The sequence below is a fragment of the Oncorhynchus clarkii genome, chromosome 21, assembly GCF_045791955.1.
Source record: "Oncorhynchus clarkii lewisi isolate Uvic-CL-2024 chromosome 21, UVic_Ocla_1.0, whole genome shotgun sequence".
Lineage (NCBI taxonomy): Eukaryota > Metazoa > Chordata > Actinopteri > Salmoniformes > Salmonidae > Oncorhynchus > Oncorhynchus clarkii.
Genome location: NC_092167.1, coordinates 25305761 through 25319251, shown reverse-complemented (window position 1 = coordinate 25319251; position 13491 = coordinate 25305761). Strand labels below are relative to the sequence as shown.

General features: G+C 39.2%; 1 protein-coding gene and 1 long non-coding RNA gene across 3 annotated transcripts in view; one reads left to right on the top strand and one right to left on the bottom strand.

Annotated features, from left to right (window-relative positions):
* LOC139378789 (1-phosphatidylinositol 4,5-bisphosphate phosphodiesterase beta-3-like) overlaps positions 1-13491 on the top strand; it is a 103751-nt gene that overhangs the window by 17735 nt on the left and 72525 nt on the right. For both annotated transcript variants that reach the window (XM_071121287.1, XM_071121288.1), the window contains exon 2: positions 3984-4070. In XM_071121287.1, the coding sequence (XP_070977388.1) occupies positions 3984-4070 (87 nt within the window). The remainder of the gene's footprint in view (positions 1-3983; positions 4071-13491) is intronic.
* On the bottom strand, positions 9046-12395 carry LOC139378790 (uncharacterized). The gene is made up of 3 exons (XR_011628328.1): positions 12309-12395; positions 11716-11889; positions 9046-11153 (listed from the first exon to the last, which is right to left on the bottom strand). It is a non-coding gene; the product is annotated as an uncharacterized lncRNA (long non-coding RNA).

The following is a 13491-nucleotide window of genomic DNA, read 5'->3' as shown; positions in this document are numbered from 1 at the left end:
TTTTTACCAAAAAGTTATATTTTGGTTTCATCTGACCATATGACATTCTCCCAGTCTTCTTCTGGATCATCCAAATGCTCTCTAGCAAACTTCAGACGGGCCTGGACATGTACTGGCTTAAGCAGGGGGACACGTCTGGCACTGCAGGATTTGAGTCCCTGGCGGCGTAGTGTGTTACTGATGGTAGGCTTTGTTACTTTGGTCCCAGCTCTCTGCAGGTCATTCACTAGGTCCCCCCGTGTGGTTCTGGGATTTTTGCTCACTGTTCTTGTGATCATTTTGACCCCACGGGGTGAGATCTTGCGTGGAGCCCCAGATCGAGGGAGATTATCAGTGGTCTTGTATGTCTTCCATTTCCTAATAATTGCTCCCACAGTTGATTTCTTCAAACCAAGCTGCTTACCTATTGCAGATTCAGTCTTCCCAGTCTGGTGCAGGTCTACAATTTTGTTTCTGGTGTCCTTTGACAGCTCTTTGGTCTTGGCCATATTGGAGTTTGGAGTGTGACTGTTTGAGGTTGTGGACAGGTGTCTTTTATACTGATAACAAGTTCAAACAGATGCCATTAATACAGGTAACAAGTGGAGGACAGAGGAGCCTCTTAAAGAAGAAGTTACAGGTCTGTGAGAGCCAGAAATCTTGCTTGTTTATAGGTGACCAAATACTTATTTTCCACCATAATTTGCAAAAAAATTCATTAAAAATCCTACAATGTGAATTTCTGGATATCTTTTTCTCATTTTGTCTGTCATAGTTGAAGTGTACCTATGATGAAAATTACAGGCCTCTCTCATCTTTTTAAGTGGGAGAACTTGCACAATTGGTGGCTGACTAAATACTTTTTTGCCCCACTAAGTACTTTGTACCACTGCCTAGTAGCCTTGTGCAAATTGGGAATATAGGATGACATTCTTATTCATAACAAAAAAAATAACAGGTAGCTAAATATAATAACAAGATGTGATCATTTGCTGGTTAGTGAGAAGAAAATACATCAATTTTCTATCTTTGCATCCTAAAATAATTAGAAATGGTCATCTATTTCCTGTTATTTATTTAATTCCCATGATCATTGCAGAATAAATTCCCCACCTTTCAAGTTTTTGCTCTATGCATCCAAAAGGGAGCTGGTTTATAACATACAGGTGAACCAACAGCTGATATTTTGCATTGAAGTGTGTAGGCTACCACTATAAGTAGTTGAACTTTAGTTTTAATTTTTCCCCGAATAGACAATGTTTCAGAATTCGCGGGCAGTGCAGCATATTTAGGTTCGGGAAAAAGTAAATGCAAAACATTATTGAATTAAAATGATCAGTTTACAGGTCCACAACAATTTGCAATTGTTTTTGTCATTCAGAAACGCCTAGATAAACACATTTCAGAAAACCACATAAAGTTCGCAATTGCTATTTCCTTTAGATAGCCTACTGATGTCCTGTCTTGGCCTAATTCCAATACTTCTAAAATATACAGCAAATAATCTTTGTAAATGATATCATAAATAGGACTGGTGAAGTTATGTCACACATGCAGTTAACAAAAATATATGGAGATATCTGCTCTTTCCAAAATTTCAACCAACAGATTGAAGCATTACCGCAAAAATGGAGGAGGCAAGTGGAAAGGGAGAAGATAAGGAACTTGTCTGTCGACCCTGCAGTAGTAAAGACCAAAATTGGCTAAAGAAAATGGTGATCAATTATAAAGTATACCAGTTTAATTTAAGGACCAAAACTTTGACAGTTGCACCATACAGGTTGCAGAATAGTTGGGAGGAGATTTTTGTTGTAACGATTCCATGACACATGGTTTATGAACTGATACACAAAACGACCCCGGATTCACAACGTAGAGTTTTTCAATTTGAATTATTATACACAATTCTTGCAACCAATAGAAAGTTATATAATGGGGATACAACCATCCCAGCTGTGCAGATTTTGCTGTTAAGAGACAGAATCATGAGATCACTTGTTTTGGTAGTCCCCATATGTAGCTTGTTTTTGGTTGTAAAGAAAAAAAAAAGTCCTAGTCAATCGATCAATATAATAATAATAATACTCAGCAAAGGTGTTTATCTTTTAATTGTCAATCTGTAGAAACTATGAGAATAGAAAGGTTCAGAACCTTTGTGAAACATCACAGCACAGTGTGAAAAATATGTGGCAGCTAGAAATCAAAACTTGATTGTCTTCAGAGATAGATGAGAGGGGTTGAGGGTAGCTGAAGGCTGGGACTAAAAACAAACAAAAGATAACTACGGTAAAATATACTGTCCGTGAAATATGTGTAGTGTGTATAAGCTGGAAGTGAAAGCCTAAGTATTATTGTCTATTAGTTTACTCCAATTAGGGGAATGGTGTTAGGGTTAGGGGAAAATAATAAAGAAGGAAAATATATTTAAAATATATATTTACAAAAAAATATATATGGGGGATTGGAAATGATGCAGACAATTACATTGATGGAAGCCACAATCTATCTGCAATATTAACGCTGATCTACCCTATACAGCAAATAAGGGAGTTTTTTTGTCACCAAAAAAGTTGAGTGACGAGCGTTATTCATGCAGAGTTATAACGCTCGTTCACGCGCACACAGTTTTACGACAGGACTGATTTATACTGAACAAAAATATAAATGCAAGATGCAACAATTTCAACGATTTTACTGAGTTACAGTCTATATAATGAAATCAGTCAATTGAAATCAATTCATTAGGCTTGAATCTACGGATTTCACATGAGTGGACCTGAGAGGGCACAGGCCCATCCACTTGGGAGCCAGGCCACCCATTGGGGAGCAAGGCCCAGCCAATCATAATTAGTTTTTCCCCCACCAAAGGGCTTTATTACAGACAAATACTCCTCAGTGTCATCAGCTATCTGGGTGGCTGGTCTCAGACAATCCCGCAGGTGAAGACGCCGGATTTGGATGCCCTGGGCTGGCGTGGTTACACATGGTCTGCGCTTGTGAGGCCGGTTGGACGTACTGCCAAATTCTCTAAAACGACGTTGGAGGCGGTTTATGGTAGAGAAATCAACATTCTATTCTCTGGCAAAGTTCTGATGAACATTCCTGCAGTCAGCATGCCAATTGGATGCTTCCTCAAAACTTGAGACATCTGTGGCACTGTGTTGAATGACAAAACTGCACAAAAACTGCATAAAAGTGGCTGGATTTCGATGGATTTCCTTGCCAAAAGAGAGATACTCACTAACAGGGATGTAAACAAATTTGTGCACAAAATTTGAGAGAAATAAGCTTTATCGGCATATGGAACATTTCTGGGATCTCTTACTTCAGGTAATGAAACATTGGATCAACACTTTACATGTTGCGTTTATGTTCAGTATATAACGAGAAACCTGCGCCAAATTGACAAAGCACAACATTTTTGTGCATGCAGTCTTTTCAGTAATAGTTTAAAATGTATGCAGCGTTTATAAATATAACCGTATACCCTGGTATGGTACAGGAATGGTATGAATGTATGAAATCCTAGATACCGCCCAACCCTAATGTGGTTTAGGGCGAAGTTGCCCCTAGATGCTGGCTGATGTTGGGTCAGTCTTTTATTTCCCCACTAATGGTTAAGGTTAGGATTGGGGGAGGGAAACTGATCCTAGATCTGAACCCAGGGGAAACTTCACCCTGGAGTGTTCAATGCAACAAACAATAGAAAATGTCTGACAATACAGCATTTTGACGATTTTTTTCTCTCTCTTTACCCCTCTCATAGCCAGCATTGGACATAAGACTGAAGGTATGAGACTTGTGTCTGAGACCTGAAGACTTGCATTAGCTCCCCAGCTAATGCCTATGTTTAGCTTAGCAGGCTAACAAAGTCTTGTGGCATGCAGGAAACCCAGGTTCGAACCTCGGTTGGTCACATGTTGGTCAAATGTGCATTGCACAGTGTGTATATCTCGGTGTATTAACCTGTGTGTGTGTGTGTGTGTGTGTGTGTGTGTGTGTAGGAGCCCAACAGCAGCCATCCCACCCTGATTACTCTGAAGGTAGACCCAGATGGATTCTTCCTTTACTGGACTGGTGGGGCCAACATGGTAAGTCTATTATTTTCTCTCTTTCTCTTTCTTACACAGTAGTTACTCACTCTCTACATTTACATTTTAGTCATTTATAGCAGACACTCTTATCCAGAGCGACTTGCATACATTTTCATACTTTTTTGCCCTGGTCCCCATGGCTATGTAATTGAGATTTGGCACTTTGAAATGTTACATGTATAACCTCATAAGTAGAGGAGAAGTTATTTCTCTTGTTATGACTGTCTTCATCTTTCCTTTATCATCCCCCTGTTCTAACTCTTCCACCTCCTCCCTTCTTTAACTTAAACAAAAAATCTCCCACCTTCCCTAACATGGTGGGTCCTAGGCTTAGGCGATATACTGTATACCAGGGTATTTCAAAATGGCGACCGTTAGGGCAGTGACAGTCTTGGAATTTGAGGTTATGGTAATTGGCCAGGTCAATTGGGAGGTGGGGGCACCTGGCACGCATAGAAGGCTAGGTAGGCCTACTTCTATATGTCACAAATTCTGCTGCTTTTGTCATTTTATGGCAGTGGCATTCATAGCCGCAGGACGATGTTCTACAGACCAAAAAAATGTACCCGTGCTACAGGTGGCTATTTAGGTCTGCCAATACAGGACTAGTAAAAACAGTGCACTACTTTAGTGGCAAACTTTTTTTCACATTTTTGTATGTCTTTTTATCAATATGTATGTATTTTCCGGGGGTGCTGCAGCACTCTCAGCACCTATACTTCCTGCAGCTATGGTGGCATTGACATTTCTTCTTCAAAGAGAGGATGCCATAATGAGATAAATAATGTAGCCTAAACTACTGAAAACAGGCCTTTTACAAGATTAAATCATCATCAGTAGGCTATAAGATAATGAATAGACAAGGAATGTATAAAGGGGACAGCTATGCTATAGTATGAAGATTAAGTTGACAATCATTCAAATAGAAGCAAATACACGCAACATGTCCATAACCTATTTATCAGCAATGCTGATTATAGAGGGGGAGAGTGTTGAATTTTCTTTTACAATAAATACCTTGATGAACTATTATAATAAAAAAATTGACATCGTTGACTAACTGTTTGAGGTGAAGAAAAAATGACTGAGAAGCCCAGCTGGGCACTTTCCTACATTTTACATTTGCGAGAAGTAGGCTAGGTAGGCCTACTTCTATGCGTGCCCAGGCTCCCTGCTCCATCAACATTAACAGAAAAGAGAAACCAGACATGCTTATTGCTCACATGCAGTGAGTAAATTATGGTATGAAATAAACCAAAACTATGTTTCCACTCTGAGAATGAGAACGGTAAATTTCTTTAATATATCTATTAACAGACATGTAACCAAGTGATAGGGATTAATGGTAAATTGCATGTTTTACAAACAGTAGGCTACCACATGGGCATTCATAAAAGTGCATTGTGGCCGACACTGTAGGCTACAGTGTAGGCTTCCATTATATTTTGCGGGGATAAGAGGTCAGCAATTTTTTTTGACTCGCCTAGGGCAACATATCGGCCAGGACTGGGCTTGATCAGCATGGATTAGTCTATAAATTAAGAAAAGATTCCATATCAAATTACACAATGCCAGGTTGGAGAGGATTGGTGCATTGTCCATTTGACACAACATTAGCGCATTATAGGCCTCAGAGCCAGAACATTGTATAAAAGAAAGTCCACAAATCTTTTCAGTTCGCTGCAGCTAGCGACTGGAACGAGCTGCAAAAAACACTCCAACTGGACAGTTATATCTCCATCTCTACATTCAGACTCAGTCATGGACACTCTTACTGACACTTGTGGCTGCTTTGTGTGATGTATTGTAGACTCTTCCTATTTGCCTTTTGTGCTATTGTCTGTACCCAACAATGTTTGTACCATGTTTGTACTACTACCATGTTGTGTTGCTACCTTGTTGCTGCCATGCTGTGTTGTCTTAGGTCTCTCTTTATGTAGTGTTGTAGTGTCTCTCTTGTAATGATGTGTTTTGTCCTACCTTTTTTAAATCCTCCATCCCTGCAAGAGGCCATTTTCCTCTTGGTTGGCCGTCATTGTAAATAAGAATTTGTTCTTAACTGACTTGTCTAGTTAAATAAAGGTGAAATATATATATTTTTTTAAACTCCCGCTGTTAGGTAAAGTTTATCTACATGAAAATAAAGTTAATGTTTTGAAATTTTTAATCCTTAAATAAATGTAGGCGTTTTTAAAATGGCTTTGATGGTTGTTTTATTTTCATGACGGTCTTCATCCATAACCGTTAGTTACATGATTACTCAGTTACCGTCACAGCCCTACCGACCGTATGATTTGCAATACCATTTTTCCGGGGGTGGGGGTGCTAGGCCACTGCTTATAACTAACTATAGGTTCATTATAACTATAAGAAATCTAAGATGTAAATTCAAAAATATCAACTGGGTGGTTTGAGCCCTGAATGGTGATTGGCTGAAAGCCGTGGTATATCAGACCGTGTACCATGGGTACACTTTTTTTAAAAGCGCCCCTTGTGTGCACATTCGCAAATACCATATACCCCGGTATGGTACAGAAACGGTATGATGGTATGAAAATCTGTTTTACCGCCCAACCCTAGTGGGTCCTCTCTATCTGTCTAACATGAGTCCTTTCGCTCGCTCTCTCTTACACACAGACAGTCGTGTATAACTAACCTTGCAGGGACACAAAATTCAGTCCCATTCAAAATCCTATTTTCCCTAACCCTAACCCTAAACCTAGCCCCTAACCCTAAAACTAACCCTAGCTCCTAACCCTAAAACTAACCCTAGCTCCTAACCCTAAAACTAACCATAGCTCCTAACCCTAAACCTAATTCTAACACTAATTTTAACCTTAACCCTAAACCCCCTAGAAATAGGATTTGACCTTGTGGGGACTAACAAAATGTTCCCAGTTGGTCAAATTTTTGTTTGTTTGGTATTCTTGTGAGGACTTCCGGTCCCCAAAAGTACTGTTAAACACGTCCACTCTGTCAATTCCTGATGTTGTTGTCCTTCTCTCCTCACCTCATTAGTACAGACAGTTGGAAATTGCACCATATTCCCTATGTAGTGAACTACGTTTCACTAGAACCGTGCAGTAAAGTAGTGCACTATAAAGGGGACCATTTGGAACTGAGCCTTAGTCAGTTGGTCATTTGAATGAGGGCATGGATCGAATCAAATTTCAGGCCCCAAATTAAATAAACACTTCCCTCATCCCCCTCTCCCTCTCCCTCTATCAATATCTCTGTCTCTTTCTCCCCCTCTCTCCCCCTTTATCTCTGTCTCCCTGCCACCCTTCTTTCTCTCTCTCTCCTTGTTCTCACTTTCTTTGCCGTTTTCACTCTTTTTCATCACACATTTTTGTTGTGCTCCATCTCACAATTTCTGCCTCTACCCTTCCTCTCTGTCTGTCTCTCTCTCTCTCTCTCTGTCTGTCTCTCTCTCTCTCTGTCTGTCTTTTTCCGCTGTGTATTTACTCTAAAGGCATTTATGGAATGGCGTGTTAATACTGTGCAGTTAGGAGTGTGTGCGTGTGTTTGCGCGTGTGTGTATTTGCGCGTGTGAGCCCTATCTGTGTTTACTGTGTCTGTGTGTCTGTGTGTCTGTTCTCTAGTAGGACACTAGGCCAGCCCTAGCCCAAGGGCTGTCGTTGACACTGTTTAGTGACAGGGTTAGAATGCCCCAGGGAAGGAGAAATGGAGGCTGCATCCCAAATGGCACCTTATTCCATAGTTAGTGTACTACTTTTGACCAGGTCCCATAGGGAAATGAAGGCTCTGAGTACCAAATGGCACACTAATCCCTATATAGTGCATTGCTTTTGAAACTATTGCACTTTATAGGGAATAGAGTGCCGTTTGGGACGAAGTCAGTCTAAAAGGACTTATGAGGATAGAACTGTGAAGCTATGAGTGGAATATGCTATTATTAAAATTCATTATTTTTTTTATTAATGAATTAATCTGCTATTATATCTAGATGACATGGCTATAATTGCTACATCCAATAATAATCTGAGTTTTACATATGTCTCTACAATAACCATGACCAGAAGTACAGGAAGGTCAAATTACACGTCCATGAATTCTTCACTTCTCCCAACTATTGTTTAATCTCTCACCCTCTCTTCCCTCTCTCCTTTCTTCTTTTTACTCCTCCAGTCAATATCGTCCCAGTAAGTCACCTTTCCTCTGACTTCTCTCCATCTCTCCTCCCTCCCTTCCTCTTTTCTTGTTATTGAAAAACTCCCCCACCCTCTATTCTTCTTCTATCCCTCTATCAATCTCTTTCTTATTTTAGGGTCTATTCTCATTGACAAGAATTAAGGAGAATTTTTAGATATTCTCGTGAGGTATTGATTTGAGAGACATTACTGTAATGTAAACTTGCGTTTTTCGCACATCTCTAACGCTACCTCTGGAGGTCTTCCATGACACTCACCTGACAGTTGCCCCCCTCTTAGCAGGGCAGTGAAAACAAAATTGTTTAGTTGAGCCCAACATTGATACAGTAAAAATACTAATAGCACAGCAATGTTTTTGAAACAGCTGAAATGTATAGACATTTTCAATATATTTGAGACTTGTTTTATTGAGTATTCACCTGAAATTGCAGGACCAGCCTGTTACATTCTGAAATTGTCAGGAGGATTATAAACATTTCAATTGCAATTTTGCGCTTACCTCATATAATGGCTTTCAGGATTTTGATCAAAGGAAGCTAGGTTTGTTCTAAGGTAACTTTAATACGCTAAAACTGTACTTTTATATTCCTATGAGAGGGGGAATTGTTCATGTTTGATATGCTAACGTAAGCTGTGTTATTGTCTTGCAAGCTACATTTAGCTAGCTTATGCATCTACGAACGATAAAATAAACAATTTAGTTGTCTGCACATATGAATTAGAGGTCGACCGATTATGATTTTTCGATACCGATACCGATTATTGGAGGACCAAAAAAGCCGATAGAGATTAATCGGCCATTTTTTTTTTTTATTATTATTTTTGTTTGTAATAATGACAATTACAACAATACTGAATGAACACTTAATTTAACTTAATATAATACATCAATAAAATCCTTGCTCAGAACATGAGAACATATGAAAGCTGGTGGTTCCTTTTAACATGAGTCTTCAATATTCCCAGGTAAGAAGTTTTAGGTTGTAGTTATTTTAGGAATTATAGGACTATTTCCCTCTATACCAATTGTATTTCATTAACCTTGGATGTTCTTATAGGCACTTTAGTATTGCCAGTGTAACAGTATAGCTTCCATCCCTCTCCTCGCTCCTCCCTGGGCTCGAACCAGCAACACAACGACAATTAGCGCGCGCTAACTAGCTAGCCATTTCACTTCGGTTACACGAGCCTCATCTCGGGAGTTGATAAGCTTGAAGTCATAAACAGCTCAATGCTTGACGCACAACGAAGAGCTGCTGTCAAAATGCACGAAAGTGCTGTTTGAATGAATGTTTACGGGCCTGCTTCTGCCTACCACCGCTCAGTCAGATACTTAGGTGCAGGGCACGCTAGATAATGTCTAGTAATATCATCAACCATGTGTAGTTAACTAGTGATTATGATTGATTGTTTTTTATAAGATAAGTTTAATGCTAGCTTGCAACTTACCATGGCTTACTGCATTCGCGTACCAGGCAGTCTCCTTGTGGATTGCAACGAGAGAGAGGCAGGTCGTTATTGCGTTGGACTAGTTAACTGTAAGGTTGCAAGATTGGATCCCCCGAGCTGACAAGGTGAAAATCTGTCGTTCTGCCCCTGAACAAGGCAGTTAACCCACCGTTCCTAGGCCGTCATTGAAAATAAGAATGTGTTCTTAACTGACTTGCCTAGTTAAATAAAGGTATATAAAAAAATATATATTTAAAAAAATCGGCAAATCGACGCCCCAAAATACCCAACTTCAAATCGGCCCTAATTAATCGGCCATTCTGATTAATCGGTCGACCTCTAATGTGGATTATTGCATTATTCAAGAGTGTAATATGGTTTGGTTGCATTATTCAAGATTGTTGCTAGCTAATATGTTTTAGAGGGAAAGATGCTCACATTGCTGAATAGTTTGCAAGCTTACTGGCTAGTCAGGGGCTACTGTGATATGGTAAATTTGGAGCTGCAGAGCAAGAATGTCACATTGCCAGCCACAATTAAAGGTAAGGCAAGGATGTAATGTAAATTGAAAAGTTTATATACATATTCTGTAAATTGTCATCTCGTCACGCTGTCTTTTCTTAAATGTTCGTCAGTGAGAATAGCCTCTTCGATGTATAGGTTGAGTTAGGTGTTTCTATAGAAGAGAAAATTAGCAGGACTCTTCTTTTGTTATTATTTTCTTCCTCCATCTATCCATTCACCATTTTTCCTCCTCTCAATCTCCCTTTTTCCGCAGTCTTAGAGGTTGGCGTGGGGTGTTTCTGTCTCTTTATTCCCCCTCTGTCTCTCTTGTGCACACCTGTTCTCTCGCTCTCTCTCTTGCTCTCTCTTGCTCTCTGTTGCGCTCTCTCTCTTGCTCTCTGTTGCGCTCTCTCTCTCTCTTGATCCCTATATCTCTCTCTCTCTTTTACTAATTTCAGACAGAAGATATGGTATATTACCTTTAAAAAATAATAATGCAATGTTTGAGTCCCTTTAAAACAGCCCCTTATTTACCAGGTATATCCCTTTTATATTCATGGGTAACTGGCACATTTGTGGGGGGTGTTAAACCATAGGAGCTGTTTGCATTACAAATTAAGATGTTAAATGATGGAAGTGTTCATGAATATACCTGCAAAAAGGCTGAGACCAATGTACTATATTTTCATTACAGGGTCTGAAAATGCAAGAATCATGACTAAGTCTTCAGGTGGATTTAATTTTGGCATGTTCTTTACTCCGGGTAAATGGAAGAAGGCATGGCAAATTAGTGGGATCTTTGTCTGCATATGAAAGGTTGGATGTTACCACGGTTTACACCGGCATTGTGGGTAGGACACATGTAGCAAATGTGATCGTACTTCGTAACTCTCTTGCGTTGTGTTTTTAAAGAAAGGACTGTCCAGCCAGCGATCCCAGTTGATTGGTGTTTATTCTGATGATAGACACAAGGAAGGTGTCTGTAGATGGCTGTAGATTCGTGATTAGCCTGTTTGTATTGAAATTACGGTGAATTACCAGGGAGCTAATGCAACAATTACAATTATGGGAGGTGCAACTCAATATTAGGAAGGTGTTCCTAATGTTTTGTGTGTGTGTGTGTGTATACTGAACAAAAATATAAATGTAAAGTGTTGGTCCCATGTTTCAAAAGTTGAAATAAAAGATCCCAGAAATGTTCCATATGCACAAAAAGCTTATTTCTCTCAAATTTTGTGCACACATTTGTTTACATTCCTGTTAATGAGCATTTTTCCTTTGCCAATATAATCCATCCACCTGACGGGTGTGCCATATCAAGAAGCTGATTAATAACTTCTTAGGGTTAGGCCCCTTTTTTCTCAATTTCCGCCTGACTGACGTGCCAAAAGTGAACTGAAGCCAGGATAAGCATATAATTGGTACCATTGGAAAGAAAACACTTTGAAGTTTGTAGAAATATTAAAATAATGTAGTAGACTATAACACAATAGGAGAAAATCCAAAGAGAAACTAACCTGATTTTTCTTTGTTGAGATACCATGGTCTTACGATGGAAAGTATGGGTATTCTGCCCTTGAATTGCGTTCCCATGCAAAACTAGACAGATAGCTAACAACTAAGTCTTCAATAAAACTCCCAAGGCGTGACTTTTCTTGAATGAATATATTGAAAACGTTTATGTTGTGAAACTGCAAAATACAGAAAATAATATACTTTAGTATTCAATTCACACCGACATACTGTAGCTGTACATTATACATTTGAAGTTGCATAAATACAAAGCACGCGCTAAGGTACCATGCATCTGGCATGATGCCAAACCATATAGCTAATTGTTACTCATATGGTAATTGGCTCCTTTCATTACTCTAATAATGTACAACCATTTATGTAGAATAACAAAGCATATTACACTAGGAACAGTAACAAAACTACAGTATTGTATATTTTACAATTTGTTTGCATGACGCACGAGCAAAGTAATACAGCTAACGACATACATGAAAAGCATTGCAATTTGTGAGTAAATGCAACCAACATTGATATGTAAGCAACTCTATCAATAACAAGATTATAATCATTAGCTAAATGCTTGAATTGAACTTACAAACAAATATTTTCCAAGGCTGAAGCGTGACAAGAAATAACTACATTGAAAGACCTGCACCGTAGCGTTGTTTGTAGCTGCTTCTATGCGTGCAGAACAAATTCTCTACTTCCTGTTTGCGTTGTCTTTCTAAGTACCAGAAACATCCACTAGGGGGCAAATAACACCATTGCACACAATGAAAATCCAATTGAACCATTGTAATAAAATAATCTGTTACCTTCTAACAGGATGGCAGCACAATGGGTCAGGGGCATGCTGAATACTAGCTCCCAGGATGCAATTCCTTTTTTTCCTTCAAATCAAATGTTATTTGTCACATACACATGGTTAGCAGATGTTAATGCGAGTGTAGCAAAATGCTTGTGCTTCTAGTTCCGACAATGCAGTAGTAACCAACGAGTAATCTAACCTAACAATTTCACAACAGCTACCTTATACACACAAGTGTAAAGGGATGAAGAATATGTACATAAAGATATATGAAAAATATTTAGATGTGGGGCGCCGTCCTCAAACAATCGCATGGCATGCTTTCGCTCTATTAGCAACTGTAAATCAGAAAGTGCAGTTCGATTAACAAGAAGTTAAGCTTTCAACCGATATAAGACACTTGTATTTACCAAAATGTTTAATATCCATAATTTTGATGGTTATTTATTTGAATTGCGCGCCCTCCAGGTTCACCGGAAGTTGTCTCGCTAGCGGGACGCCTATCAATGTTAAACAGCATGATCATTACACATGTGCAGCTTGTGCTGTTGACAATAAAAGGCCACTCTAAATTTGCACACGACATAATGCCACATATGCCTCCAGTTTTGAGGGAGTGTGCTAGAATGCAAGAATGTCCAACAGAGCTGTTACCTGATCATTTTATTTTATTTTAACTACCATAAGCCGCCTCCAACTTAATTTTTATAGAATTTGGCAGTACATCCAACCAGCCTCACAACCACAGATCATGTGTAACCATGCCAGCCCAGGACCTCCACATCTGGCTTCTTCACCTGCGGGATCATCTGAGGGGGGCTGAGGAGTATTATCTGTCTGTAATGAAGCCCTTTTGTAGGGAAAAACTAATTCTGATTTTCTGGGCCTAATGAATTTATTTCAATTAACCGATTTCCTTCTATGAACTGTAACTCAGTAAAATATTATACTGTATATGTATATATTTTTA